Genomic DNA, 25,575 nt, shown 5'->3' on the forward strand with positions numbered 1-25,575 from the left:
AAAACTTTCAAGGGGGAGGTAAATATCTTCTATTGGCGCTTTATGTCTGCTACTGAAAGTTATAAAGGGAATATTGTTGATATCTGAGAATAATTGGCAGATTGTAAGTGGATTGGTGATCAGATGCTTATTATGCAACACATCTCACTGGTTCTCTGTGAAAAATTCTGACTGTTAAAACTGCAGAAAGTCAGAAGGCTTATATATAAAATATTAAGGTTGGTTATCTAGGAGATCAGAAGATGTTCATATACCGTTACAAGGAAGCAGGTTCACGGGTTTGGTGAGTGAGACAGGAGACACTCATTACAAATAAGTACATTAGTCATTTATTTACAGGCAAAACAGTGAAACGTTCAACCAAACAACAAAGCCATCCTAAGTTACACAAACTACAAAAGCAAACCTTCAACAAACAGATACTTAGCTAAGAGAGCGCATGGACCCTCCTGTATCTGCAGTGTACTTTCCCAATGGTTGGAACCTCAGTGTACCTGGAGAATAAGGGAGGGAACTGAAACCAAACACCAGTGCTGTGACACACGAGGCAACCAATGGGAACGAGTTGATGCATCCTTCAAACAGGCCAACCGATGACTGGCACAGTAGAAGCGGCTTTTGACCGTCAACTAAACCAACCTTTCTCATTACGTATACCGAGCAATGAATACTTGGAATGAGACGACCACAGAACCTAATCGAGGGACTCGCATTTGGTAAAACTAGGGACCTTTGCAATTTGGAGTCAAGCGAACAGAAGTAACATGATTTCAAAGTCATACTGCCCAAAACAGATGTGCAATCACAAAGCAATCCCCGGTTTATAACATTCCTCCCATGAGTTGTGAATAATTCAATCTAAAAAAAGATAGTTTATACAAAGAATTTTAGATGCCTCAGAGAGGTTTATTAGAAAGAATTTAATTGAGCCTTCAGATCAATTCAGGTAAAGAATATACCCTGTATACAAATAAGCTGCAAGCTGCAGTCGAATCAATGGGTTAATTTAGGTTGTAAAGACTGTGGAATGAGCTGCATTCCAGAAGCTATTGAGAAATTAAAAGTAGCTTAAGTATAAGAAAAATGATAAAGTGGAGTGAGGTAAATGTTAAAAACAAAAAAAAGTTTGTAACGTATGTGGTGAACTACATATACCTGTCTGGACGCGCCCCCTGCTGACTGCTCCTGTGGCTCCTTCCACAGACCCCGGTATAAAGGCGATTGAGGCCTGAGCCCGGCCCTCAGTCTCCAGGATGTAGTATGGTGGTCAACTACCGCTTGTTCTTTCTTCCAGTCAATAAAAGCTGACATCTCGCCTTCACGTCTCAGAGAGAGTTATTGATGGTGCATCAACGTAGAATGACAGTACTGTGCAAAAGTCTTTGGAACACATACAGCTAGGGTGCCTAAGATGAATGCATAGTACTGTACTTGTCAATATGGAACGGAGAACAAGTTTGTTAATCTGGCAGGAGCAGAGGATGTTGGGAATGGTGAGGGTGGAGTACCACGGGAGGATGTGGGACAGGTGATTCACCTCTCCCTGCTCCTTCCCACTCTCAGTCCACAATGGAGACCCATATCAGAATCAGGTTTGTCATCACTCACACATGTCATGGAATTTGTTTTTTATTTTTGCAGCAGTACAGTACAATAAATAAAATTACTACAGTACTGTACAAAAGTCTTAGGCATCCTAGCTCTATACAAATATGTGCCTAAGACTTTTGCACAGTATTGTATGTACATTTATTTAAAAGTGAACTGCAAACCAGAACATAATCAAAAGTTTCAGATAGTTTATAAATAAGTAATATCTAGGAGTGAGCCACAAAAAAGAACCAAATCTGTGTTTGAATAAACAAGTTTGTTTTAAGCCATTATGATTAGATTTCAAATTGTTTCAGTGTATACAATTTTTTTCTGTATACAGTGTAATGTGGTCTGAACTGATGACATTCCTTGCTACTGACAGATGTGATCGTGGCACCTAAGGTGCAAAGAATCTTGATTAATGCCTGTCAGCATAACAATTGAATATTTCATAAGAAATTGCAGTGTGTTCTGTATATTCCAGAATATGCCGTATGTACTGTCAGGTATACTTCAATCAGCAAATATAATATTTAGCTCTTGAGAAATGGCAATCCAATCTGAATTCTGTGCCTGTATGTAACTTATATCTTTTTAATGTGGAGTCTTGTTTCTTTTCCTTCTTTCTTCCTCTTTGCCTTTCTCTGAAGTCACCCCTACCGCTGAGATTGCAATAACAGAAGGAGGTAAAGGGAGGAGTGGGAGACGGGGCTGCAAGGAAATAGGGTTTGCTTGCGCACAAAAAGGCATTGTGTTGGAACGTTGGAGAAGCAGGTACTGGAACAAAAGTGGGTCAAAGGCTCTAATCTGAAAGAGTTGAAGATCAGAAGTAGGCAAAGCAAATCTCAGCCATGTTTATAACAGTTTCCTAAGGCCAGAGATTAGGTTAGAGCCTTAAACTTGCTTCTAAGTATCTGCTATCCTTCTATAATATATACTGTTTGCAGTTGAGACATTGATGTCCTTTTGAATTTTACTTGGGATCTGTTGAGTATCAAGAGGGGATTTGATATCCTTTGTGCAGCAAGAATATAGTGTAAATTCCAGTGAGCTGTTTACACAGTATATATTATAACTAGGCCACACTGACTGTGACATTACAGGGATAGTGTGTGCCGCAGAATTCAACCCAGCTTTAATGCTTTGAATGTACATCAATACCACATTCCTCAGTTTGATATACACTCGTGTTTGTGGCTGAATCATCATTTTCATGCAATGGGGACTTGCTGTTCCTACCATTCTGTGATGCATCCACTTGTGTTTCATGTACCTCAGAGTCGTACTATGTCTGAAAGGCATGGGGGTGGTTGAGAGGGTAGACACCTTCTCTTTGAATTCCTTTCATATCTGGGGCGCAGACTACAGTATGTCCTTGGATGTCCATGTCCTAAGTGTCTGTAGTTATAAAAATCCCCTGAAGGAAAAGTTATACAAAAGTGTGTGTGTGTGTGTGTGTGTGTGTGTGTGTATGCGTGTGCACCTGCTTGTGTGTTCACGTGTGCAGTGCGTTCACATGTCTATGTGATGTGCACGTGTATACATACACAACAAGGTGAGGAATAGGATACTGGGAAATAGGGTATCTACCACTTATTTATTGATCAATCAATCATCTATCAATTATCATTATCAGGCAGTCAAAGGTTATCAGAAGGTTCTGGAAATGCTAAGAAAATCAGGCAGCATCTTTGCAAGACAGGCACAATTAACATTTCAAGTCAAAGTTTTTCATTGGAACTGTTATGTGACCTGCTGAGTGTTTCCAGCACTCTCTGTTTTGCTCTTATTTCAGATTTCCAGCATCTGCAGTTTTTTTTTAAATTTCTGTTCAAGGATGGAGCTCAATGCAGAACACAGTTCCCTCCCATTTTCCCCCTTAATTTTCCTCAGGTCTTACCATAAAAGGACCACTCAACCCCCCCCCCCCCCCCCACCACCACAATTAACTCAACAATGTACTATAGAAGGAGGCCAATTGGCCCATCTTGCCTGCACATTTCCCATATCATTCCACAGCCATTCTAAGTGGGGGATCGCCAGATTTACAGTGATATTACGCAGAGGCCTGGATATTTTTTAAAAATTCTGGGGTTAATTGATGGATGAAAGAATAGAGGAGAGCTGTAGCATTTGCAGCTTCTCCCTTTTCCTCTTCATAAGGGAAGGATTTTATGCAATTCCTTATATTTCAAAACAGCACTTCTGAGACTAAATTGAGAAATGAATCATCTGCTAGTGAAACAACTATCTTCAACTTTCAAAACCTGTTCTGGATTGAAGTCAAGCCTCTGATTGGGATCATGAGTTGGAGCTGAGTCTCTGTCAAATACTCTGTGACTCTGGTGTCCCTTTGCTGTTTGGCTGTACTGAATCTCTCGCCCCTTTGAGCAGGGCATCTGAACCTTCTGACGAAGCACGTCTGTGCCATGCAATAACCCAGTAGGGTTGTTGCAGCACCGGAATTGCAGGGCTTACCAGCTTTGACCTGCAGAAGCGGCAAGCATCTGGTTTCTTAGACCCTTGCTAATTAAACTGGGAAACGTAATGCCTACCATATGTAAAAAAAATTGACAGGATTGTGGGTGCATTGTGACATTACAGGCACAGAGTACAATAGGACCAGGCTTATTGGACCATTTGGTTCTTGTCGATCAAGATGCCCATCTCAGTTAGTCTCGTTTGCCTATATTTGACCAATATCCCTCTGAGCATCCTTCTCTGACCTACACACTCACCTCCAAGGAGTTTACAACACATATTCTCAGCATTATTTATTTTATTTGCTCAGTTTGACTTCTTTTGCACGTTGGTTGCTAATCAGTCTCTGTTTATGCCTGTGTCTTTTGTAGATTCTGTCATATTTCTTTACTTTTCCTGTAAATGCCTGAAAGCAAATGAATCTCAAAGTAGTATATGGTAACCTATATGTACTTTGATAATAAATTTAATTTGCACCTTTAAACATTTCCTATCTATGTACCTCTTTAAGTGTCTTTTAAGTGTCGTTATTGTATCACTTTCTCTGGCAGCCATTTTCATTTACAGACCATTGTCTCTGGAAAAATTTGTCCCCCAGGTTCCTATTAAGTTCTTACCCTGCCTCCTTAAACCTCTGCCCTCTAGTTCTTTATTCCCCACCATGCGAAAAAGATTATGTGCATTCACCCTCTCTATACCCCTTATGCTTTTTTGTACCCTTCTATTAGATCACCCTTCGGTTTCCTACATTCCCATTTCCTTTCTGACAGCTTATTCCTGTTTAATTACTCCATGCCAATGAAGTCTGGCAAATAGGTTTGACAATTATCATATCTTAAGGACCATGAGCTAGCTGTTCTGAAGTTAAAGGCCACATGAGTTCTTTGTTCTTCTCAGACTGCATCTCAACTAACACGTTCTGGATGATATACATAGAGAAGGCAGAGGTTGATAGATTTTGGATTGCTCAGGGCATAACGGGATATGGGGAGAAGGCAGGAGAATGGGGCCAAGAGGGAAATTGCATCAGCCATGATGAAATAGCAGAGCAGACTCGATGGTCAATGGGTGTAATTTAGCTCCTATACCTTATGGTCTTATGATTAGATGGTGTTGTACACTATTTATTGAAAATGGATAGAGCAACTTAATTGAAATAAAAACAACCCTAAGCTCAAGATTTCAATTAATGCGCTAATAATGGTGTTCTGCATTGAGATATGATTCATAACCACAAGAGGAGCGCAGTTACACTGTTAGTGTGAGGCTTTGATGTCATGGCAAAGATGTTTGACCTCTGATCATTCACAGTTCAGGTCACTAAACATGAATTCAAGGCCTCAGCTGAGGGGACGTGGTTACAGGATAAAGTGGCTGTCATTTAAAACTGTAGTGTGTAGGAATTCCGTGTAGAGGGTGGTGTCTGGAATTCTGTAGTGTGGGAGGTTTTATTTATTTATTTATTGGGATACAGTGAGGAATAGGCCCTTCTGGTCCATCAAGCCCACCGCCCAGCAATCACCCAATTTAATCCTAGTCTAATCACGGGGCAGTTTGCAATGACCAATTATCCTTCCAGCTGGTAGGTCTTTGGACTCTGGGCTGTAACCAGAGCACTCGGAGGAAACCCACACAGTAATGATGAGAACATACAAATTCCTTACAGAAGGAATTGAACCTGGGTCACTGGTACTGTAAGGCATTGTGCTAAGCACTGCACTACTGTGCCAGGCTGTGAAGGTTAGATTGCTAGGGATGCCTTAAGATACTTTGGAAAGTCAGTAAATTCTGGGCTCTGGAATTGAGACCTGGGGAAGATCACCCATGGTCATATTAAATGGTGGGCCAGACTTGAATGGACAAGTGTATGCTCCTTCAGCTATTTCCCGTGCATTTGTGTTCTCTATATATTGTATACTGGCCACACAGCCTTGAATTGTCAGCTCAATATAAAGGAAAATATGTAAGCAATGCAAGACTGACTAAAGAAGTACAGCCCATGATCCCACAGTTTCTTCCTACATAATGTAGAGCTCACAACAAGGAAAAGACCTCTGTGACCCCACGGGTGCATCCTGGGAAATCTGTACAATGCCGAACCTTTTAGAGAGAGCAAGGAGCAGAGTAGCTAGTGTAGGAATCCCTTGGGCTAACCAATAGCAAACTGAAATGTAGAATCCCAGGAGTAGATTAGGCAGACTGAACCTCTGGGATGAAGTAAAAGTAAGAGCCTCATGAATGAAACAAAGGTATTAGACTTTTAGAAATTCATGAGAACATAAACAATGTGCTAACTATATCAAGTTCCACCAGGGTTCTTCTGGAGTATTGAGAAACTGAAGAACCTCAGAGTGAAAGTCCATTGAACCATAAACAGGGCAGCGCAGGTAGGCAAGGAAGGAATAGAGGATACTGGCCTTCCTTAGACAAGACATTGGACACAGGAGTGGGAGTGGGGGTTATGCTCGATCTTTATAAAACCTTGATCAGACCTCAGCTGGAGTACTGTGTACAGCTTTATTCACCAAGTATAGAAAGGATGTTACTATGCTGGAGATGCTGCTGAGGAGATTCACTGAGATGTTGCCCGGGTTGGAACAGTTCTGTTATGAGGGGAGATTTGGAGATGCTAGGATTTTACTCTCTGGAATGGACGAGGCTAAGTTGGGACATGACTGAGGTCTATAAAATCGTGATGGGTATAGATGGTGCAGGCCGCAGAAAACTTGTCCGCATATGAGTGGTAGATAGACTTTGGTTTAGGATAAGGGGGGAGAGATTTAAAGGGGAAATAAGGCAGACTTTCTTCACCCAAAGAATGTTAAGTATAGGTAGTTCTGCTATAACATAATTGTTACATTCCCATGAAACCTTGTTTTAAAAGTTCACATTATACAAGAGTAGTCTGCTGTGGTTGCCTTCAAAGCACCGATTTTCCCAGTCACGGTTGTTCAATAAACGAATGCTGCCGACATAATGCAAATAGTATTCCTTAATCCAGCAGGTGCAATATAACAGATTTGTGTTATAGAAAGGTACTATAGCAAAACCACCTGTAGCTGGAACTTGCTGTCTGAATGAATGGCTGAAACTGTGTCACTTCAGCAATTAAGACAAGTACTTGATTTGCTTAGGGATAGAGTGATCAAGTGCTGGAAGAGTACCCGCTGGTCAGTATTGACAAATTGGGCTGAATTGACTGTTTCCAGATTGCAGGCTTCATATCTCGAAGTGGCCTGAATGTCTCTGATCGTAATGAAGCCCAGCAGGAGACTAGACTGCATCTTATTTGTTTTACTTGGGCCATGAGAACGAAACTGATGTCCTGGAACAAGAAAGCAGGGATAGGTCTTGAGCTGTTCACTATTCAACATAATTATAACCCATCCTTGCCTCCTCTTATTCACTAAAAATATCCCATAGTTCAACCTTGAATTCATCTGCTTTTGAGTATCCATTGTCCTCTGCTGTAAAGAATTCCAAAGTTAAAATCATTCCACATCTGGTATGGATCCAGTATTTACAACATCGATGCCACTAATGGATGTCTGAGAATAACACACATCTCCAGGAAAGGGCGGAACATTTCGTAAGTACATAGGAATTGGCCAGTTAAGAAAAGTTCTGGTGAGGAGTAACACTGCAAAACAGCACTTCAGTCCAAACAGACAATCATAAAGAGACCTGCTTAATTCCTGACCTTAGGTAGGACAGTCTTTAGCTGATGTTATTCACCATTAAAAGAGTACCACTGATCAGAAATTTACTTTCAGAAATCTTAAACCAGCCTGACTGAGATTTGAGTTGAAACTGCTTCAAATTGGACCACTTTTTTGGTAGAACTTAGCAGTATCTGGATTCTAAGGTTCTTGCTCATGCAAAGCACAAAGCTGTAAGTTGGTGGTGAGGCTAAAAATTGAAGGGCAGATTTGGAATTAAATTAAGGAGTTCCCGTTTTCGACACAATTGCGGAATCACTTAGTTTTGTTCATGTCTATCACTGCTCATAATTACCAGCTGTACTGATGATTATCTCCATCAGAATCTTCAGATTCAGATTACAAGGTGTTTTGCCCAAAATGGAAAGGTTATTCTGTGGAACTTTACAGAATAGACTCTATCCTGCCATTTGAGATTGTCTGTTCTATTGTAAGTAGTCAGCACTGGGATACTCAGGTTTAGTCTGTAGCCAACCTTTGACTCCAATGGGACTATGAGGCATAGAATTAGGCCATTCAGCCCATTGAGCTTGTTCCACCATTCGTGCATGGCTAATTTATTGTCCTTCTCAACCCCATTCTCCTGCTTTCTTCCTTTAACTTATGACATTCTTACTAATCAAAAACCTATCAACCACCATTTTAAATATACCCAATGACTTGGCCTCCACGCCCATCTGTGGTAATGAATTCCACAGATTCACCACCCTCTACCTAAAGAAGTTCCTCCTCATCTTTATTCTAAAGGGATATCCTTCTATTCTGAGGATCTGCCCTCTAGTCCTAGACTCTCCAACTATTGGAAACATCTTCTCCACATTCACTCTATGTAACCCTTTCAATATTCATTGGGAGTCAATTGCACCTTCTTATAATCTGGGGATGGGGGTGGGGAGATTGGCAGCACACTTGAAAAGTTGTTTTGGCTTTTGCTCTGATTGACCACTGCAGAACGCATAATCTGGATGCCCCCAACCCCACCATCCATAGGCACTTTCTACTCCTCCAACAGTCCAGCTTGATTTGAGGAGCTGGATTAGGAAACACTCTACATCTGAAAATCATTTGATCAGAAGCATCTTTTTGGACTTGTGTCTCAATCCCACTTTGATCTTCTAACCTTCCAGCAGATTAACAAAAAGTAGGGAATTTCTGTACACTGACTCTACATGGATGCAACCTTCTTCATTCTTTCTGAATCTCTTTCCTCCACTTTTACAGCTCTTTCCAATGCTCTCTGCTGGTAAGTGTATAAGAGGACAGGATGTACTAGGATTAACTGTCCTAGAACCGGCCACATTTTTTAAAAGCACTTTGTATCCATTCCAACAGTCCAGCCTGACTCAGAACAGTTAGCTTAGGCAGCATTCCCCTCAGCTGATCAACTGACCAGAAGTGTCCTTTTGGACTCCTGTCTGCATCCAACCTTGTGTTTTAAAGCACAACATCCCAGTGTGACTGAGTTTGTAACACCACTGAGTATCCCTTTTTTGTCTGGATGCCTTATCACCTCTGAATAATTGCTTGTTACAGTACTGAGTGTCCTATTGCTGACTACTTGTGTAACAGTACGGAATTTTTCAGAACTGACTGTGTGTTTAACAGGAATGAGTATCCCAAGCAACAAACAAACCGTTGGATTAACTCGATGGGTCAAATGGCATCTGTGGGGCGGTGGGGGGGGGGGGGAGAGGAATTGTCAACATATCAGGTCAAAACCTGAGGCATCAACAATTCTCTTTCCTCCCCCCACCCCTACCCACAAATACTGCTCAACTCCTTGAATTTCTCCAACAGATTGCAAACGCAAACAGTAATTGCAAGCATAAGTGCCCCAGTAATGACTGGGTGTATAGTAGGACTGATATCACATTGCTAACAAAGTGAATGACAGAACTGACTGTCCATTTGCACTGGCATGTTGTACTGGCCAATAAGCTTATGTGTCTACTGTACTAGAAAATATTGGCACATTGCAATAAAACTTCAATCCTAGAAATTAGAAGTTTAATGAATGGGAGCATGCCAGTCAGTAAGAAAAACTAGGCTGTATGTCTAGTTAGATTTAATTCTATATTTGTGAAAGAACATGAGGACCCCAACAAAAAACAATGTGATTTACTTACCCTTTGCTGAGAAACTAGAAATTGCTCTTTTAGTCCGACTTGTAGAAGCTTTGGTGCGTGTGTGTGCGTGTGTGTGTGTGTGTTTGCGTGTGCATGTATATATAAACTCAAATCCATTCTGAAATACAGGAAGTGGCTGCATGCTGTCTAACACCATCAGTGAAATGCAAGTGAGGGGGCATGTTGCAGCTCTGTGCTAGAGCATGGCAGCGCTTGACCATGGAATGATGCCGATATTTTGTAAGATGCTTTTGCAACAAGGGCAGTCACTGCACTCATTCCCCATTTCCACTCTCATTCATGTATGGCCTTCATCAGCATGTTCTGGACTTGTAAATTCACTACTCGTGGCAGAAGTGCTTCTATTTGCAAGTAGAATGAACCAAGTTGTAAAAGGGATTAAAACAAGTGCTGCCAATTAACAGGACAGTGCATCCTTTTGACAAGCTACAAACAGCAGGCATTTATTGTAACTTTTAACAGAATATGTTTTTTGAATGAAATTGGAATGTTATTTATAGAACCATGACATGTTTACAAAACTTTAATCACTTTGCTCCCATGTCTAAAAAATGAATGGTAGTTTATTTGTTAGTTTATTAATTTAAAAATAATAAATCTTAACATTTTTTTGCAAGTAATACACTTGCTGTCCAGACCAGAATGGAGTAAAGTAATTTGTATTGATAAAGGAATTCATGGTGTTGATTCAGCCTGTGTGGAGCTTCAAAAAGGATGATGTCTCTTTAAACGAAACTGTTTATTGATTGCCCTCTTGTGTGCAGTGTGGTGATGCAGTGATGGCTCTGGACAGCCAGTTATCAGGTTGGATGACACTCTGTTTCCCCCGAAATAACCTCACGCAATGCAAGACCAGTGGACGTACTGTGAGTGTGCCTCACACACTGACGAAGACTTTGCTCTGTGAATCAGTACGATTCCAATGGCTTCTGCTGCTACCTGGGTCTCCCTACTTCTGATTATTCACAATGCAAGGACTTTTTTCTTCTTGCCAGTTCAGTTCACTCATGCAGGTCAACTCGCAGTCTTCTCTCAGGAACATCTGGTAAGGTTACCGTTCTCCGGTGTTGTCTTGGAGAAGATTGTTAGAATCCTCTGTGGCAGAACTGGGGAAATCATAAGAACAGTAATATATATAGTGGGACCTTTTCATTTTCTTTCTGTATTTTCATTTTTTTCATTTATAGAACATTACAACACAGGCCCTTTGACCCATTATGTTACTACAACCAGCAGTGCATTCCAGGCCACCACCACTCTGTGTAAAATAACTTCCCTTGTACTTTCCTACTCTCATCTTAAATATATGCCCCCTAGTATGAGACACTTCATAGAACACAGAACACTACAACACAGTACAGGCCCTTCAGCCCACAATCTTTTGCCAACTTTTTACCCTAGTCTAAGATCAAGCTTACCATTCTCTCCTAAACACCCTCCATTTTTTTCTGTTATCTACATGCCTATCTAAGAGTTTCTTAAATGCCCCTAATGTATCTGCCTGTACCACCAGCCTTCGCAGGGCATTCCACACACCCACCACTCTCTGTGTCAAGTCCTGGAGAAAAAACATTGCCTGTCTCTCTCAATGAATAGCATAATTTAATTCATTTCTATCAAATCTGCTATCTTCTATAATTTTTTTTTACCTTTCATAAGAATTAGTTAAGCTAAGGTAATGAATATGCTTGATTACCTGAACATCAGAAGGAACAATGTCCAACTTGCCATGGGTAAGCAGCACATGGGCCAGTGGCAAGGGGAGCGGATATGATGAAATCTCCATTGTACAAGTCTAGATCTGGCAACCCAACCCTCAAGGTATCATTCTCTAGCTGATTCATGCTGTCTGGCTGCAACAACCTCCCCGTTATGCAGAAAGAGAATCCATACCCACATAAAACAACTGAATAATCATTGAACACACAACAGAGCTTGTCACAAGACACATCTCAGTGGAAGGGCCAACCAGCCCGCACTAACAACAAAGCCCTTGAAGCCAGATACCATAGACTTAGTCTGATGGAACTCTGGATTAAGCTGTTCTCCAATTAATACTGCTGTTCTATCCCTTACATCTGTACCTCCTGGACAGTTTGTGGATTACCTCAGAATATCTATTGGCAATCCTAATCTAATCATGCTCAGTTAAGGCAACAAATTCCATCCAGGATTCAACTCCCTGATTTTTTTTTGAATTCTCTTAGCTTGGTAAATGGCCGGCTGGTGGCGCAACAGCATCAGCGCCGGACTCCGGAGCAAAGGGTCCCGAGTTCGAATCCAAGTCAGGCCACCCCCGAGCATACTTTCCATCCATGCCGGCATCGAGCTAGCCACTCGGCCTCGTAAAAAAAAAACAAGGGTCGAGTCAGGAACGTTCATACCGTCACCCGGTTAATCCGAAAGGAGACCGAAACTGGCATCACGCGCCAGACAAGAATGGCTGACTCTCTGGTGCGACACGCTTAAAAGAAAAGCTTGGTAAATATAAATTAACTCTTTCCTGTTTGGTCTCATGACCACTTTCTATTTAGGGCTTCCTTCCACCTCCTGGGGTTTTGGCTTTTTGAGCAACTCCAGACATTTGAGCGCAACATCTAAATCGATGCTGCCTTAGGGCTCAGCTGGAGGGCCCAACTGTCAAAGACATTTCCAATTTGGTGTGAAATGGAGACCCTCTTCTGCCTTCCCAGCTGGACAGAGCTCCACTCAGATTTAGGGCAGGGATTTTCTCCTGCCTTCCTGTCCAATAGTAATCCTGGAGGCAAGGACAGCAATTCAGATAATCTGTCTCTTATCATGCTGTTGATTGTGCTATGAGCTAATTGGCTGGCATACATTTTACACGGTAACAACATCCTTAAATAAAGCTGCCAAAATCATGATCAAAATATCTGCTTTACTAAATTTAGATCATAGAACAGTACAGCATAGTACAGAGCCTTTGGCCCACAATGTTATATCAGCCTTTTAACCTACCTCAAAATCAATCTAATGCTTTCCTTCCCCCACCTCCATTTTCTTTCATCCATGTTCCTGTTCAAATTTCTCTTAAAAGTTGTTAAGAGCCATCAGTACATCCCAGGATTAGTGTCATTTTCAATTCAGCCAGGTTACGGTGATTCAATTCTGCTGTTTCTCTTTTTCTTCCTGCCTTCGTCTCAGTCATCTCAGGATTTATTCCCATGCCAACCATCTCAGCTGAAACCAGCATAACAACCGAAGCCACTACCACCACTACCACCACCACCAGCGTCGCGCCCCCGACCACCACCATCACCGAATTCGTTCCACCAGCCATCACAGGCACTCGCATATATGGTATCTGATCTTTGCTGGTACTATTAAGTCTTATATCCATGATGAGTGTAAACATTCTCTGAGCTGTTGCCGCCAATCCCATTGAATTAATTGGTGCTTACATGTTCAAGCACCTCTGGTTTTGAAGAGAGTTTGTCTGGGTCAGTATTCACCAGAGTTCAGAAGAATGAGGGGTGATCTCAATGAAACCTATCGAATGGTGAAAGGCCTTGATAGAATGGATGTGGCAAGGATGTTTCCTACGGTGGGAGAGTCTAAGAACAGAGGACAGCCTCAGAATAGAGGGGCGTCCTTTTAGAACGGAGATGAGGAGGAATTTCTGTAGCCAGAGAGTAGTGATTCTGTGAAATTTATTGGACGGGCAGCTGCGGAGGCCAAGTCTTTATGAATATTTAAGGCAGAGATTGATAGATTTGTGATTGGTCAAGTGCTTGAAGGGAGACAGCAGAAAGATTGAGATTAGAGGGAGAGGAAAATTGGCACAACTTTGTGGGCCGAAGGGCCTGTAATGTTCTGTAGCTTTTCTGTGTTTCTTTGTTTCTATGGATCAGCATGATGAAATGAGGGAGCAAACTCGATGGGCCAACTGGCCTAATTCTGCTCCTATGTCTTCTGGTCCTGTGGTCTAAGGATTGATTTAAAATGTAAATTAAAAACTGTGGAAACCAAATGTACACTGATGGTGCAGTGCAATGGAGTGAGTTTGCTGCAGGAGTCAGTGCCATTTTTAAGGAAGTTTTCCAAGTGATAGTCTCACTGTGCTGTCACCTTCTCAGCAGTACCTAACTACCTGTCACTGTTAGCTCAATGACAGCTCAAACCCACAGCATGTGTTTGTAAATCTAGCATTATGCTGTTCAGCCAAGCATGCTACTTCTGAGTCTTCATAATGCATTGGTCAGACTGTATTTGGAGTTTAGTGAGCAGTTTCAGGCCCACATTTAAGAAAGGGTGTGCTGGCATTGCAGAGGATCGAGAGGAAGGTTATAAGGATGATCCTATGAGTGAAATTGTTAACTTTTTGTTTAACTAGGAGTGTTTGAGGGTGCTGGGGTTTAGAAACTGGGGCTTAGAAGAGTGAGGAAGGAGCTCATGAAGTCTACCAAATATTGAACGATCTAGATTGAATGGATGTGGAGAGGATGTTTCAGATAGTGGGGGAGTTTTGTATCAGCTGTCACAGCCTCAGAACAGAAAGACATTCCTTTAGAACAGAGATGAAGAGGAATTCCTTTAGCCAAAGGATGGTGAATCTGTGGGATTCATTGCCTCAGGTGGCTGTAGAAACTAAGTCATTAAAGCAGAGGTTGGTAGAAGTTCTCAATTAGTAAAGGTGTCAAACAAGTTGAGAGAGAAAATAAATCAGCCATGATTGAATGGCAAAGCCAACTCGATGGGCCAAATGGCTTAATTCCGCTCCTGTGGTCCGCTGAAAACTATGCTGATACATTACGAGCATATCTGCAGAGGCTTGTATTTAGTGTCCATCCCTGAACTTCTCCTATAACTGCTGCAATCCACGTAGTGAAAGGGAGCCATTATATATTAATGACAAAAAAATACAGTGAACCAGTGAAGCACAGGATGTATCTAAAGCATCTAAGAATGGGAATAAACAGTCCACGGTTCGAGCTTAGACCTTCATCAGGACTCATTATTAAGTAATTATAGTGTGCTGCATTTAGATTCGTGTTTGTAGATTTCAAGATGAAGTGCAGTAACAGCCTCTCTGACCCATCAAGTCCGCACCAACTTTTCTTATCTTAATGTTCGTTCAAGTAATCACTTACCTGTCTTTCTTTTGTATTAAATATGTTGTAAGTATTTAATCATACTGTAACTATTATACCAAACACTATGACCTGGTATGGAACTGAATGGGACAATTTAACAGAATTTGTTGTTCTGGCTAAATGTCTGTCTTAATTGGATGAGTTATTGAATCTCAGAAGTTACAATTACGCATATAGACGATTTAGTTATGTGGGTATTTGCCAGCAATTTACTGCGAAATCCATTCCAAAATATTTTCTTTTTGTGAAGTCTACATCTTTCGTATAGATGAAGGACATCTTAATTCTCTGGAGATTGTTAACTAATGTTGCAATATCTGCCAAATAACTGCTTGAATTTGTTTGAAGCAGGGATTTTTTCATTGCAATTAATGTGCAACCCAGTTCTGGGCACAGTATGTTGAAAGGACAACAAGGCAATTTGCGGAGCACCAATAGCAAGAAACGAATTGCTGGAAGAACTGGCATCTGTGGAATAAAAGGTTTGGTTGACATTTCAGGTCACAGCTCTGCACCAGGATTCAATAGTCTAAAAGATAGACCTCCACAGTTGCTGCCTGACCTGCTGGGGTCATCCAGTGATTTGTTCTTTGTTCCGGATTCCAGCATCCACAGTCTCTTGCATCTCAGTGTGATTGACCAAGTTGGCACCATTACTGTGAAGAGCTGGAATAGTTTGCTTTGGCACAGTGAAACTTGTGCAGAGATTTACTGAGGCATTGAACATGAGCATTGAGCTCTGAGAAAGTAAACAGGGATGAACTATTCTAACAGGCAGAAGGGTTTCTAACCAGGAGGCAAATTGAAGATAAAGGGCGAAATAATTAGAGGGGATATTCAGTGAATAAATTCAGCAAGCTTCTGTGGAGAGAACTGCCTACTTGAAAGGTAATGGAACCAGATTAAAGATGAAAGTTCCAAAGGAAACTGTAAATAACATCAAGAGAAAAGCTATATGAGAAGACCAGAGGAGCGGGGCAAATTGGAGACCTCAGACAGCCAGCATAAAGCTACATGGGAAGACCAGAGGAGAGGGGGGACGAATTGGAGACCTCCTACAGACAGCCAGCTTAAGCAGAATAGCTGAAGGTGCTGAGTGAATATCCCAGGCTTCAGTTGAACTCTGACAGTGAGGGTGACAGCTTGTTTGGAAGGATCCAGTGGTTATTTTTACTTAGAGATACAGAATACCTTCAGGGGCCTGCATCCAAAACCAATTAACCTAGTAACCTGTACATCTTTGGAATGTAGGAAGAAACTAGACCATCCAGAGGAAACCCACATAGACCTGGGAAGAAGATACAGTCTCCTCACAGACAGCTGGTCACTGACGCTGCGGCAGCATTATGCTAACCATTACGCTCCTTTGCCAGGCTTTGTTAGGCTTCTGGTCAAGGTGATTTAATCCCACAGAAATAATTTGTATTGTAGGCATGAACCCAACAGTGACTGGACAATCGTTGCATGCTCTGTTTGGGAATCTGACCCCTGCTCCCCTCCACCTAACTCTCTCTCTCTCTTTCTCTCTGATGCCTGTTTAGTGGAAGCTCCTGGTAGAATTTGGAACCTCACTACATCAGCAGGCAATGACTTGGTCAATATCACGTGGAATCATGATTTCTCGAGCGAAATGGCCGAGTTTATGGTTGAATACATTCACAGTAAGCACTGCTCTATGCTCTGTACACATGCGGCCATTGATCTGGATGGGACAGGAGTGCAGCACTAGCAATCGCAGTTCTGCGTCCCAGTCTGGCCCTGGGTGGAGTTGCTGCTATACAGAACTACAGAGCCTTGCCCTTGTGGTATGGTCAGTGAGGAAGGGGAACTTCAGGTGGTGAGACACTGCTAGTACATGGTTGGAATTAAGGGGAAGCATTATCAGTGGAGGGGGCACTGGGCATTTTACAGATCTCTGAGAGAAGAGTGGAGGGGTTGGAAAATAATCAGACGGGGTGTCACTTAAGAGGTCAGAAAGCCTCTGGAGTGGGATTTCTGACACTGGGGACTTGGGCCATCCCCAATACAACCCTCCACCCCACCACACACATTTTGGGTCCATTCACAGGAACAGCAGCACTATGTCCACCCTCCCTGGCCCAGTGGAAGGTCGGCAATGGGACCAAAGTGGGGGATCAGAATCGAAGTCAGCTCTTTAATGGCAACAGACGGTCCCTGTGTTACATTCAACTCAAGAAGAGGGGAGCCTCATCTCCCCATTGACTGAATAATCCTGATATTTGCCTGTCCCACTGGAGATGGCATCTCGATCAGCTCCAGTCAGCAACAGAAGGGCTAGAATCCCCCATAACCCCTCTGTGTGGGTACTGGCCAGCATGCTTTGTGGATTACACCCCCTTAGGTGATGACCCAGAACATAGCGCCTCTGCTGTCAAGCTGGAACTCCTGGGATAGATCGGAAGATTGGTGATAAATGGCAGGAAGTGTGTAGCAGGAGGTCTCTTCTGGGCTGTGGGGGTGGGGGATGGAAGGCTCTGAGGAAGGAATACAGGGAGCTTTGTCTCACCATCCTCACTGCAGGACAGAGTTGTAATGCTGCACCCCCCCCCCCCTCCAGCAGAGGCAGCCTCCAAGGAGTTGACCTGAATCTCTTGTCTCCTTCACGCACGACTGACAGGTAATGGCACGGCGAAACAGCAGCAGGTGAAGGTCGGTCAGAACTCTACCCAGATCCTGGGCTTAACGCCCGGCATCCTGTACAAAGTGCGAGTATACTCCGCCCTGTTCCCGTTCGTCACCAGCAACACCACCACCTTTGAGACCAGCCCAGGTGAGGTTGGACAAACCCTTGCACTTGCATGCCTGTGTGCCACGCTGCCCTTCCTCTGCATCCCCCACTGTCCTCCTGCTCTCGGCACAGTGGAACCAGGCACGGGCACGAAAGCCAGCAGAGAGTGCAGACTTTACCCTTGTTTGGCCGTGCATGGCTTGTCACTGCTCCTTGCACTAGGAGGTTGCCTGATAAAATCCAGCAGGAAGAGTGGGCACCTCCTGATGGGACGTATCCAAGGCACCTAAAGCCGAGGTGGGACAGTGACCAGTGGAGCCAAGCTCCATGAGGCAGGAGCAGTTTAGGGAGTTATTTGGCAAGGCCATCCTATTCCAGTCTCCTCCAACAGCATAAACATGATGTCCTCCTCTCATTTGTACCTTGAAACTCTTATTGTATGTTCATTCTTGACTCGCTGGGACATCAGGCATATGTGAAGAGTTGTATAGCACAGGAACAGGCCCTTTAGCACATCAAATCCATGCTAACCATTGGACGTATCTATACTAGTCCTATTTATCCACATTTAGCTCATAAAATTCCAGTTCTCCAGATTCTCCCTGATGTATTTTTTGTACTTGAACGTACCTGTGAGGATACTTGTCTCCACCACCTTCTCAGCAGCATGCCTCTGCGTTTGAAACTTCCATGTGCCCTCCCATCCCTCGAGGCTTTGCATCAGCAACTCCAAATAGGAATGTGTCCATTAGAAATAAAAATGGAAGATGGACCAAGGTCACAAGCCCACATCCTCCATGGCTCCAGTCGGTAATGACAGGGAGGTGCAACTCAGAGAGGAGCTTCTTCACAAAGATGACTTTTGGGACATCCATGTAACCATATAACAATTACAGCACCGAAACAGGCCATCTCGGCCCTTCTAGTCCGATCCATCTTGGAACGATCTTCCCCCAAACAGATTTTCCCCAAATAGATTTTGCCCTCTCCAGGACCACCTCTTGAAGATTCTGTATGAAGGAGTGCCCCCTGATGTCACTAGTCTTTTATACATTATTTTAAGTAGTTTTATCATTGCTGCACATACAGTGACAAACTCTGTTTTGCCTGCCACCCATACATTACATCTCATCAGTACATGGAGGGAGGTAGTACAAGTGAAAACCAAGAACAAAGTGCAGAATAAAATGTTAGTTACAGAGGAAGTGTGGGCAGACGACAAGATGCAAGGATATAACAGGGTAGGCTGTGAGGTGAAGAGTCCATCTTATCGTAATAGATAGACTTTTCCTATTCCTATGAAATTTCCACAGTCTTGTCCCTCTCAGGTCTATTGTCCACAGTGATTCAGAAGTTTACTAGCTTATTTAAATTTACACTACACTCGCTCTGTGTCCCACGTGGCTTTGCAGTGAGCTCTTTATGCCATTTAACAGCCAGACTGGTGCAGAGGGGTTGCTTCCTTCAGAATTCACTGTCCACAGCAAATCCTCCCGGGAATGTTTTGAAGGAAACCTCCAACCAGTTAATATTCCAGTATAGTATGCTCTCCCGCCCCCAACCCCACAAGTCTTGTTTTCAGAAGCGTCTCCCACTCGCTACACCAAGCCGCTCCATTCACCATGCTCTGCATGTTTCATGGACCAAGCCTGCATGATGAAGGTGCAGGTGGCATCTGCTGTGCATGTGAGAGGGTGTGTGCGTACACTTGCAAGTGCACGTCGTTACCTGTGGAGCTGTTGCTTCCTGCATTCTACCTGATTACTGTCCGAAATACCGGTGTAAACAACATGCATTTCCATCTGCTCCACAATACAACCTCGTTGCCATTTCCTGCTCGATTGCTTGGCTGCATTGCCAGTGGCTTTATCACATGATGGCTTTCTGCTGTAAGCACATCTCTGTGTAAGTATCAGACAGCTGCTTGTTTATAGGACCTCTCTCAGCAAGTACTGGCATTGATAATGGTATTGGCTTATTATTGTTACATGTTCAAAGCAAACTTATCAAACTACATTCATGTCACCATAAACAACCCTGAGAGTCATTTTCTTACAGGCAATCACAGTAAATACAAGAAACACACAGGGCAGAACCAATGTGCAAAAAAAAAGCCATGCTTTACAAAAAGAAAGAGAAAACAATTCATCATGTACCAGGATACAATTAAAAGCTTATATCCTATTCATACAGATCAAATTATTGCACAATGCATTGAAAGTAGAACTAGGTATAGCGATAATATTGCAGAGTAAAGTGTAACAGCTACAGATGCAGGTAAACATTAAAGTGCAAGATCATATCAAGGTAGATTGTGAGGTCAAGAGTCTATCTTATAATACGAGAGCCTGATCGCAGCGGGAGTTTGGTTAAGAATAGTGTTGGTAACCGCAGTGTATACTGAACTGTTGTCATCCATAGTTCGCAGATGACAAGGGGTTATAGATCATCCAGATCCAGATCGGGATCGGGGAGGACAGGGAGACCACAATCAGTTACCAGGTTGGGATTGGGCAGTTCAGTGATCGAAAGACCAGTAGGTGTCAGCCTGCTTAGTTTGATGTAGCGCATCATCTCTAATAGGGAGCCGGGACTTTGATGAAGCTCGCCAGGGGTGCAGATTTGAAGCAGGCATATAATTTGATAGCTACGTAGCAAATTGAGTCAGGTGCAAATGCTGCCCTTACTGGGAAGGTCCTGTTGATTTTCAGAAAGATGCAAAACAACCCAGGAATGGTCACTGAGGCACCAGTCCAGAAAAGGTTTGTTTTCAATAATGTAGCATTAAAGTAAACATTGTCATACCCTCGAATTTAAAGGTCAAGTCACCTGCAAAGTTTTATGTCCCCTTCATTTACCAATAAATGTTTTAGAACTACTGTGGTGAACTTCTGGCCAAAAAAAACGCACCACTTCAAACATTACTGAGTTGTTTTGGAGGTGATTTTGCCTCCTTCATGTTCAGTTGCTTCATTACTCAGTTTTACTTTTCAATGGTAAAAACTGGAAATGCTCCACAGATCAGACAGCATCTACGGAGAGAGAAACAGGGCTAACATTTCAGTTTGTTTCTCCAGCACCAGAGCTGGAGGAGTAGGAAAGTGCACGGGTGTTTCTTTGCGAAGATGGGGTGGGGTGGAGAGAGCGAAGGGAATGTCTGTGCTGGGGGTGGAGAGGACACAATCACTCCTGGTGCTGTCCAGAATAGAAACATTAATGCTTATTGGTTGTAGCTGATTTTTATAGACGCGTGAGACACAGAACTCAGTAGATGCTGAAAATAGAACACGGAAGATCACATCATAGTGCAGGCTTTTAAGTCCACCATGTTGTACCATCCTTTTAACCTACTCTAAGATCAATCTAATCCTTCCCTCCCACATGGCCCTCCCTTTTCCCAAGGACCTATCTAAGAGTCTTTATTATAGGTCCCTAGTGTATTTGCCTCTGTCACCACTGTGGGCAGTGTATTCCTCACACCCATCACTTTCTGTGTAAAAAGAATACTTCTGACATCCTCCCTATACTTACTTCCAATCACATTAAAATAATGTGCCTTTGTGTAGCCTTTTCCGCTCTGGGGAAAAAAATCTCTGCCTGTCCACTCGATCTATGACGTTTATCTTCTTGTACACCTCTAACATGTGACCTTTCATCCTCATTTACTCCAAAGAGAAAAGCACCAACTCACTCAAGCTATTCTTATATGGCATGCTCTTCAATTCAGCAGCATCCTGATAAATCTCCTCTGTACCCTTTCTAAAGCTTCCACATCTTTCCTGTGAGGTGACCAGAACTGAACACAATACTCCATGTGTGGTCTAACCAGAGTTGTATAAATCTGCAATATTACCTTCCGCTCTTGAACTCAATCCCCAACACACCACAGGACCTTCTTAACTGCCCTATCAACTTGTGTAGCAAGGCTGAGAGATCTATGGATGTGGAACCTAAGATTCATGTGTTTCTCCACACTGCTAAGACTCCTGCCATTAACCTTGTATTCAAACTAAAGATGAATTTGAGAGTATTCAGCAATTCAGACAGCAGCTATGGAGAGAGAAACACCGGATTATTGTCATAGGTAGATGGCCTTACAGCAGAACTGGCCTTTTATAACTGAACCAGGAAAATCTGGTCATTTACCAATCCATTGTCCTTACTGCCCGTTTCCCTCTCTGTAACTTAACACATGTTCATTACTCACACCTTGAAATGCTTATTCTATTTCTTATTCCAAAAATGCTGCTGGAGCTACTGAGTGTTATTATTTTTTTGCAGTTTTATTTCAGGATTCCAGCATCTGCTTTACCACTGCACTTCAGTTAGCTGCACCCTCTGGTGGTGACTGTGTGTATTACTGTAGACTGCGGCAGACAATGTATGTCGCTCTTTGTATGCTGGAACCATCTGCTGCTTCAGATAGACATTGCAGTTCTGTTTTGTCAGATCTGTTCTGTGTACCTGTTGTACCAGAGTTGTGCTGTGAGGCCCATTGGTTGTGCTAACAATCCATACCATGAATACATGGGGTGAAATTCTGCTGTACCAAGCAAACAGTAGACTTGTGGAATGCTGCAGGTATACAACGTATCTCGGCAAGTTGTTATGACAGAAGTTATACAGAAGTGTGAAGAGATTCCTCTGCATTCATTCAGGCAACAGTACAGAAGGGATTTGAACTTGAATCCAAACACTATCCATTTTCACCCAGTCCCAAGGATCCATTTGATTCTAGCTCCAAAAACCCACTGGTGGAATGCCGAGCCCTTAGCCCAGGGACTCAAGTTCAGGACACAGTGGTGATCGACACCTGCCTCCTCTGATAGGGATGGTGTGCTTCAGAGCAGTTCAGAACCTCAGTGCTGGTGGCCCCCAGCACGAAAAGGAACCTGATTGTGAAGGACCTCATCGGAACCTCAGAGAACCTCACGCCATTCAGGACCTTGGTGGACCTCATAGTGATGGTGTTGGCACTGAAGGACAGCATCCAGTTCCAACGCCAGTTGGAAGGAGGTTTGTTCTGCTGATGTGCCATTATTGTTGCTGCTGCCGCTTGTGTTGTGCTGCTGAACGTGGTGGGCATGCTGAGCTGGCAACATTTCCAGGCTCCTTCCAGAGCATCCTCGGGGTGTGTCGCTTGTTAGCACAGCAATGCATTTCACTGTATATTCTAATGTACTTGTGATAAATAAATGAATTTTAATGAGAATCTCAGCCTTGTGTAAATCAGATTTGCATTGGGGTTCTGGTCGGTGGGAAGTTGAATCGAGGAGCTTTCTCCATGGCAGCATGGAGATTTACCACATGGTGGGTTTGTCAGCTGCTCCTTTCCAGCAGGGGTGGAGAGGATATGCTAGGTTAGAATTAGCTGTGCCAAAGCAGGAAACCGAAGAGTCACGGACTTATCAAATAGGCTGTGATTACATGTGACAGAATAGTAAATTAATGAGCGGAGAAACAGAACACATTATAAACAAATTTATGAAGGATTTTTATGGCTGTTTTACAAACAGGATTTTGAAACTCAGATCAAGGTTTGATTGGAAAGTGTTAACAATTGTTGGTCCACTGTGGTCTCTTCAGATCAGTCCAGGAGATTACTGTGAGCAGATTCTCCCACATAACACCATGTTATTTTTTCCAGCCTACACCAACAACCATGTTTCCATTGCCACTCAAGGCTGGTTCATCGGCCTGATGTGTGCGGTGGCTCTCCTGGTCCTCATCCTACTGATCGTGTGCTTCATTAAGAGGAGCAAAGGAGGCAAGTACCCAGGTAAGAAGCAGAAACTGTAACCTTCCACTCCTCCCTGCTCTCTATTCTAGTGATCCCATTGGGGGAGGGCCTTCCACTCCTCCCTGCTCTCTATTCTAGTGATCCCATTGGGTGAGGGCCTTCCACTCCTCCCTGCCCTCTATTCTAGTGATCCCATTGGGTGAGGGCCTTCCACTCCTCCCTGCTCTCTATTCTAGTGATCCCATTGGGTGAGGGCCTTCCACTCCTCCCTGCTCTCTATTCTAGTGATCCCATTGGGTGAGGGCCTTCCACTCCTCCCTGCTCTCTATTCTAGTGATCCCATTGGGTGAGGGCCTATCTGTCATTCACGAGGCCCTGCCTCTCATTCTTGGCTTTCTATTCTAGTGATCCCATTGGGTGAGGGCCTTCCACTCCTCCCTGCTCTCTATTCTAGTGATCCCATTGGATGAGGGCCTATCTGTCATTCACGAGGCCCTGCCTCTCATTCTTGGCTTTAGTTCCAACCAGGCAGCAGGGTGGACAGCTTCCTGATGATGTTAGCCTTGTAGACCTTCCACCTTGCCTCCATGGTGTGATTCTATTGGTCAGTGCCTTTCATCAGGGTGATTTGATTAGCAGTGTTGGCACATCCTGTTCTTTAGACATAGGCCAGTTAGATCAAGATCAGGCATTGAATCTCTTACCCATCTTTCTCGCAGTAACCCAAATGGAAATCTCTAGAACCATCATGTCAGGACATGTATCTTCAAGAGGAAGTTTCAAAAGTAGATCAGTCTGTTAAAAGTTGACGGTGAGGGATTGATATTGTCCCTCCAATAGCCCTGGACCTGGATGGTGGACCTAGACCATTTGTGCAGCGGCAATAAGGGTCGGTTTTCCTATTCTTCTCGTCCAAGGAATAAAGGAAAGTGTTGGTCTCTGACACCATTGCTCTGTACAGTTTCATTGTGGCTGTACGTGGAGCGGGATTTTAGAGCAAGTTCATTTGGTCCAAGATCTTCTCAATGTGCTCATGTTTCTGTGATAGTCGAAAGTAATGCACGCATTCCCAGCCTTGTTTATCTGGGCTCAGAATGATAACTGGAGATGGGATAGGGTCAAGCACGTAGTGGTGGGACATAAGAAATAGTAATCGGCCACACGGCCCCACAACACAGTACCCAGGCCCCACAACACACGGCCCCACGGCCCCAGTTCAGTAACTCCCCTATAGCTCAACCATCCTCCCACCTAAAAGAGATTAAAATATTAGCTTTATTTGTCACATGTGTATTTAAACATCAAAATAGCATCATTTGCATCAATGACCAATACAATCCAAATAGTTGGGGACAGCCTGCAAGTAATGGCATGGCTCCGGTGCCAACATCTTACTAACCTTAACCCATATATCTTTTTTGGAATGTGGGAAGAAAGCAGAGCACCCAGAGGAAACCCATGTGGGCACGGGGAGAGTGTACAAACTCTTTACTGGCAGCAGTAGTAGTAATGGTAACCACTACGCTACCATGCTTATCCTGATATTACTTGGATCCAAAAATCATTTCACTAAAGGCTTGAATGTACGTCTGATCCACCGTGCAAAAAATTCAAAACTTAAAATTTTTGAGGTCAGCGATTTCGTAGGCTGCGATTTTGGACGCAGGTCTCTACAGAGAAGTGGTTTCCGCATTGGAACAACCCCAGTTGGTGGAGGTGGACTGACCATGAAATTCAGCTGGGGTCAGCTCAACTCAGGGCTTTCATACATCAGGTGTGCACTGACTGCTTTACTGATCGCTAAGGTAGGAATGAGGAGGCGGGTGAGTGTATACGGAGAGTTGTGGCTGAGGGCCAGGTTTCCTTGTCGAGCCAAGGCAGGCACACTTATGCACCCTGTTTCAGAAACCGAAGCGCAAGGTGTTGACTGGAGATGGGAGAGGGTCAAGCACATAGTGGTAGGACGTGAGAAATAGTAATCAGCCACGCAGGCCCCCCAGCTCACTCCCCAATCCAGTAACATCACAGCTGG

The 25,575-nt window shown here is 43.4% G+C and overlaps 1 protein-coding gene across 1 annotated transcript in view; it reads left to right on the top strand.

Moving 5' to 3' along the window:
• LOC132381067 (neurofascin-like) overlaps positions 1-25,575 on the top strand; it is a 275,421-nt gene that overhangs the window by 237,248 nt on the left and 12,598 nt on the right. Inside the window, exons 26-30 of the mRNA XM_059950244.1 lie at positions 2,244-2,279; positions 13,106-13,261; positions 16,596-16,715; positions 17,693-17,845; positions 23,451-23,582. Of these exons, the coding sequence (XP_059806227.1) occupies positions 2,244-2,279; positions 13,106-13,261; positions 16,596-16,715; positions 17,693-17,845; positions 23,451-23,582 (597 nt within the window). The remainder of the gene's footprint in view (positions 1-2,243; positions 2,280-13,105; positions 13,262-16,595; positions 16,716-17,692; positions 17,846-23,450; positions 23,583-25,575) is intronic.

This window comes from Hypanus sabinus, chromosome 25 (genome assembly GCF_030144855.1).
Source record: "Hypanus sabinus isolate sHypSab1 chromosome 25, sHypSab1.hap1, whole genome shotgun sequence".
Classification (NCBI taxonomy): Eukaryota; Metazoa; Chordata; class Chondrichthyes; order Myliobatiformes; family Dasyatidae; genus Hypanus; species Hypanus sabinus.